We start from the raw sequence: 6603 nt of genomic DNA, 5'->3' as shown, positions 1-6603 counted from the left end.
GGGGGGGGGGGGGGGGTTCTTAACATTTCCTCACTTTATATTTAAAAGGAAAGAAAAAGATTGTGTCTTCAGCTATACTCTTGACTTGCTTTGTTTATCAGTATGTGCCGGACCGAATCTGATCCTCGTGGGTGGGCACCTACCTGCCAGAACCACGTTCCCTGGAGGATGCTTAAACTGGAGCGGAATAATTCCAGGACAATGTTGTCTCTCAGAAACACTTCAATCATAATATTGATAGAGCCGCCAAAGACTGCTATGAGCAGCAAGGAGTGTATGTGCTGATCCAGGGGGGGCCGGTTGTGGACGTGGTAATAGAATAGGAGACCTGCCGAGAGAAAGGCGGGGAAGGGGGTTATAAGAAAAATCAACAGGAAGCAAATAATAACTTATTCATTTATAACTGAGATAAATGTGAGACCTTCTACAGGATTGTACAATGACCTCCAGGGAAATGGACCTCAATAAAGCCCAATCTGAACATTTTAATGAAAGCCGAGGTCGCAGCTGCCGACATTGATAAGTACGTGGAAGCCAGATATATAAAAGTCATAACACGCTAAATCACTCCTAATATACAAATGGGTTTTATTTAGCCCAACAGGTGTGTGCGCCTTTAAGAGCCAATCAGAATGTATCCTTTATTACCTCCTACACTGCTTGGGGGCATGAAAGGCAGAATCTGAATGGCTGCTCTGGGCAACTAAGACACTGAGAGAGATACACATAGACATCTACCTACAAATACAATGAGATAGGTAGGGCTGCAGCTAATGATTATTTTCATAATCGATTAGTTGCCTGATTATTTTTTCAACTAATCGATCGGTTGTATTAAAAAATTATCTCTCACCATTCTCTCTCTCAGATCCCCCCCAACTAATCATTGATGAGAATCGTTACCAACTATTCTCATTATCGATTATAATCAATTTAGTTGTTGCAGCCCTAGAGATAAATACATATAGACATCACCTCTAGATACAATGATCGAGATAGACATCACCTATAGGTACAATGATATAGATACACATAGGCATCACCTATAGATACAATGATAGAGATAGACATCACCTATAGATACAATGATAGAGATACAATGAGACATCACCTATAGATACAATGAGACATCACCTATAGATACAATGATATAGATACACATAGGCATCACCTATAGATACAATGATAGAGATACAATGAGACATCACCTCTAGATACAATGATAGAGATACAATGAGACATCACCTATATATACAATGAGACATCACCTATGGATACAATGATAGAGATACACATATACATCACCTATGGATACAATGAGACATCACCTATAGATACAATGAGACATCACCTATAGATACAATGAGACATCACCTATAGATACAATGATAGAGATACACATAGGCATCACCTATAGATACAATGATATAGATACACATAGGCATCACCTATGGATGCAATGAGACATCACCTATAGATACAATGAGACATCACCTATATATACAATGATAGAGATACACATAGACATCACCTATAGATACAATGAGACATCACCTATAGATACAATGAGACATCACCTATAGATGCAATGATAGAGATACACATAGACATCACCTATAGATACAATGATAGAGATACACATAGGCATCACCTATAGATACAAAGAAGACAAAACAAAAGAAATAATCAGTGTTGTTACCTTCAATGAAAACAGCCAGCGCCAGGGAGAGCCGGTCCAGCCCCCGCGGAACATTCAGGGGTAAGTAGGTCAGGATGTCCACCACTCCAGAGAGGCCGTAGAAGAAGTACATGGTGGAATGTTGCCAATTCATCAGCTTCACCCAGCTGTGCTCCTCTCCATTCAGGAGATGCATATGAGGACCATCCGGCACAAACTGCTCTGCCAGGATCCCTGGACAACAACGATAAAACGTCACTCATCTGACATTGGAATGATGACGATGGAATTATTTCAGTCATTGTACATTGTATCCGCCCGGTGGGACGCTCTGCACTGCGCTGCCCACCTCCAGGTCTTACCTATGAGAGAGAAGACCGCCTTCGCTATGCCCTCAATGAGCTCCAGGCGCTGCTGGCACTTGTTGGGTCGAAAGTTGCCTTTCCCTCGGCTGTTCAGGTATCTGAGCGGGAATTTCACCGACCACCACAGGCCGAAGACCAGGAAGAAGCTGCCCGGGAGGGCATGGCCCTTGAAGTTCGCCATTCACGTCCCTGGAAGAGAAATGAGGACACGTTGGTCAGGGATCGGAGACAGGTGGAGGTGCCACCCAATGACTAGGCGCAGGGTGTGTTAGGAAGAGCAGAGCAACCTGATACTCATTATATCGTGCCAACACAATTAACGGCTGAGAGAGGAAGATAAGAGACAAATCACTGACCAAACTGCTATTAAACAGCACTCAGAGTGTGAAATCATGAAAGAGAACCTGTCTACAGAATACCACATACACCAGTACTATAGTGTTGGGGTTGGGTTGGGTTCCATCCAATACCCCGGTGAGGTACCAACGCTGAATTCTGGGATGTAGAGGGGGCACACTTGTACTTTCATCTAAAGCTGCACTCCGGGCACAGAAACTTTCCTTCAAGCATATTCCTCAATAGCCACAAAGGATACAAATCCACTTTGTGGGTACCACATGCCTTTACAAACCCAGATATTACCTTGTAAAGTAGTAGTGACATCATTACTGGGCTGCACATAGCCTGTGCAGAGAACAGAGCTGTGGGAAGGGCCCAGCAGGCTTCACTTTCTACAGTAAACTGCAGGAGGGGGGGGGGGAGACAAGACCAGTCACCCCGCACAAGGAGAGAGAACAGCAGTGAGCGGTCTTTATTACAGGAGGGGGCGGAGACAAGACCAGTCACCCTGCACAAGGAGAGAGAGCAGCAGTGACCGGTCTTTATTACAGAAGGGGGCGGAGACAAGACCAGTCACCCTGCACAAGGAGAGAGAGAGAGCAGCAGTGACCAGTCTTTATTACAGAAGGGGGCGGAGACAAGACCAGTCACCCTGCACAAGCAGAGAAGGGCTTATGTCTTTAGGTATCTGCCCATGACAAATGAAACCGGAGGAGACGGTACATTTCATCCTTGGGTGATGTTAGCTTTAGCTGAGCTGGAATCTGATCATGCCGGGATTAAATGGATAGAGGCACCTGTAGGTGTTGGCGGGAGGGGGGGAATTAATCAGTGCAATGGGGAGGATTAGTTGCCCCTGAGGTCTCCAGTTTCCTATGACGTGTGAAGCTCCGCAGTGAGAGCAGGACCTGTGTGTGACTGGCGCGCTCCCAGATGTGCCCACCGCCTGTCCCCGGGGGTCTCAGCCGCCTGTCCCGGCCACAATTACATCCCTCAACGAATCTGCCGCTCCAGGCAAACGCCTTGTTTGCCTCGCGGCAGATACGCCCCTGGGCGCACCATCGATAACACGAAATCACCTGCACAGACCTTGTTGAAAGCTAAGCCTTGTTTAAGCTGAGGTTGCATACTTGTTGTTGTCACTATGTCGCCCAGAAGAAGGGACCCTGCGTGGCCCCCCCGAAAAACGTTGGCTATATGTCGCGTGTGACAATTTAATAAAAAGTGCCTATACTTCTTGCACATATCATCGAGCGCTGGTGACTTCTATTAATGGGCACCATAACGCACGTTAACGCATTTTGAGCCTGAACAGGAGCAATTTTGATGATCTGTGCTGCAGAGAAGTGAGAGATGGAAACGAAGAGTTGAAGGAAAACACAAAACTGCATCCGGCCTGACGTATGATCTTCATGACACATTCTGGTTTCACCAGCTTTTTAATCCCAGACTTCAGAGGCCGTCGGTGACAGAAGCACATTACCAGTCACAAGACACAAAAACAGCGTCACGCACAGAGTGACAACAAAACCCCCTCGGATTCCAGGCCACCCCACGAGCCAGCATTCTGGGCTTTCAGTCTGCAGTTTGGCCGATGATGATAGTCCATTGTCACCAACAATGCAAACCTCACTCCCAGCAACTGCATGGCGTCACCTCTCCCCCACCCATTACCGGCCATTTAGTATGCAGGTATGTGAAGTCACCGCATTCTTTCACGGATGGGGATTCTGTGCCTACATATTCCGGTGGGAATTTACCCCGGGGTGTGGCCCTGCAGGGTAACCATATAACTAACCCTCCGCAAAGAGATTCAAACCGGCACAGGAAAGACAATGAAGGGTTAAAGCTGATTCATTGCTATGAGTCCAATACACACAATTCTCATCATAGAAGTGTTGGACGCTGCGGCCCCACTATGGGTTCTCATGCTTACTGCATTAGTGAGAAGGCGGCAGGAGTGAGACTTTGCAGAGAAGAGAGCAGAGGAGGAAATTCACTCTTCAGTATGTCTGAGGATGTACGGTGGTGCGAGGTTCCACCCAACGTACAGATTATCGAGCGATAGAAGAGCAAACAATACGTGTCTGTGAACTCCCAGCCATCCGCACAGCCGCTTCCAGATCTACAACCAACTAAACAACAAGAAGAATATATACCAAGTAACCCGAAGCCTGCGGGCCCAGAAACTATTGCCTGCCGGGGCGAGAGACGGGGGGCGGGGGGGTCTGATTAAATCATAATGAAATTATTATCATTATTATACAGGATTTATATAGCACCAACAGTGTGCGCAGCGCTTTATATTTTTATTTGTTATAGAAAGAGAGAGAGAGAGAGTGGAGAGAGAGAGAGAGAGAGAGTGGAGAGAGAGAGAGTGGAGAGAGAGAGTGGAGATAGAGAGAGAGAGAGAGAGAGAGAGAGTGGAGAGAGAGAGAGGGGGGGAGAGAGAGAGAGAGTGGGGGAGAGAGAGAGAGAATGGAGAGGGAGAGTGGAGAGAGAGAGAGAGAGAGAGAGAAAATGGAGAGGGAGAGGAGAGAGAAAATATAAATATAGAGAGAATGGAGAGAGAGAGAGAGGGAGAGAGAATGGGGAGAGAGGAGAGAGAGGGGAGAATTGAGAGAGAAAATGGAGAGAGAGAGAGAGAGAGGAGGGAGAGAGGGAATGGAGAGAGAGAGAGAGAGAGAAGAGAGAGAAAATATAAATATAGAGAGAGAATGGAGAGAGAGGGGGAGAATTGAGAAAGAGGGAGAATGGAGCGAGAGAGAAAATGGAGAGAGAGATGGAGAGAGAGAGAGGAGGGAGAGAAAATATAAATATAGAGAGAGAATGGATAGAGAGGGAGAATGGAGCGAGAGAGAAAATGGAGAGAGAGATGGAGAGAGAGAGAGGAGGGAGAAAGAAAGGAAAGCAGAGAGACGGGGGGGTCTGATTTAATCATAATTAAATTATTATCATTATTATACAGGATTTATATAGCACCAACCGTGTGCGCTGCGCTTTATATTTTTATTTGTTATAGAAAGAGAGAGAGAGAGAATGGAGAGAGAGAGAGAGAGAGAGAAGAGAGAGAAAATATATATAGAGAGAGAAAATGGAGAGAGAGAGGAGGGAGAGAGATGGAGAGAGAGAAAATATAAATATAGAGAGAGAATTAAGAGAGAGGGAGAAAATTCAGAGAGAGAGAGAGAGAGAGGAGGGAGAGAGGGAGAATGGAGCGAGAGAGAAAATGGAGAGAGAGAGGGGAGGGAGAAAGAAAAGCAGTGAGAGAAAAGAGAGTGACTTGCAAACCCAAAAAGTGCGGCTGCGGCCCTCTGACAGCTATGAGCCCATAATGAGGCAGCAAGGCATTCATACTACTACTCTCAATTCCTCAATCTTCAGCTTTCTGATTTATCCAAATTTTAGAATAAAAGTAAACTGTGAGTAAGTTGTTGGGGTCCCTCCGGTATCTAGCAGGAACCCCCAGAATGAAGGTGATCATGTTGCAGCTCTCACCTGTTTGCTGTCTCCTGGGCTGTGAGCAGGTAGATGTGGAGCAGGTGCTCTCTCTGTGCAGTGCAGGATGGGAGGTGTATGCCTGGACGACCTTTGAACACTATGATATAGGTGCGATAAAACCAGTTCTGTTTGTCTCGCAGTCATTACTACCACCCGACATTCTCTGTGTTTTGCTGGGCTAATCCCCAGACCACGCTCATTACATAACCTGAATGTTGAGATTGTTTCATTGATCACAGTTTTCGGACTCGAAAAACAAGGCTGAGCGGCCGCAGAGTCTTCGTAAATAAGCACAAAATGAAGCCGACATCTGTTATCTGTACTGCTCCTGTCCCTTCTATATACAGGATAAGACAATGAGTTATATAACTAAGAGATAATATTATAAAAGACGTGACATTAGAAGACGGGGGAGAGGGAAGGGTGCTAGAGAGGTCAGCCCTGAACTGGTTAACCCCAACAAATATGCCAGGTTGCATGATGTTGGGGATATTAGTTCAGGGGTGGCACTGCTGGAGCAGGACGCCTCCTCATCCGGGAGGCGCGTGTTTAGCCACTCCGTAGAGACGGCGCGAGTTGAGGGAACTTAACAAGTGGCTCCGGAACCGGTGTCGGAAGGAGGGTTTTGGTTTCCCGGAGAACTGGGCTGACTTCTCAAGTGAGTTACCGGCTCTTCAGCCGAGACGGGGTGCATCCTAATGTGAAAGGTGCATTTCCAAT

General features: G+C 46.4%; 1 protein-coding gene across 1 annotated transcript in view; it reads right to left on the bottom strand.

Annotated features, from left to right (window-relative positions):
* TMEM45B (transmembrane protein 45B) overlaps positions 1 to 5940 on the bottom strand; it is a 10895-nt gene extending 4955 nt beyond the window's left edge. The window contains exons 1-4 of the mRNA XM_018572323.1: positions 5881 to 5940; positions 2041 to 2232; positions 1700 to 1912; positions 144 to 328 (exon numbers count right to left, since the gene is read on the bottom strand). Coding sequence (XP_018427825.1) covers positions 144 to 328; positions 1700 to 1912; positions 2041 to 2224 — 582 coding nt within the window. The 5' untranslated portion in view covers positions 2225 to 2232; positions 5881 to 5940. The remainder of the gene's footprint in view (positions 1 to 143; positions 329 to 1699; positions 1913 to 2040; positions 2233 to 5880) is intronic.
* Positions 5941 to 6603: the final 663 nt, after the last annotated feature.

The sequence above is a fragment of the Nanorana parkeri genome, unplaced genomic scaffold, assembly GCF_000935625.1.
Source record: "Nanorana parkeri isolate BGI_ZX_2015 unplaced genomic scaffold, ASM93562v1 scaffold1998, whole genome shotgun sequence".
In the NCBI taxonomy this organism is placed as follows: Eukaryota; Metazoa; Chordata; class Amphibia; order Anura; family Dicroglossidae; genus Nanorana; species Nanorana parkeri.
The sequence above is the reverse complement of the archived record's forward strand: the minus strand, read 5'-3'. Positions and strand labels throughout refer to the sequence as shown.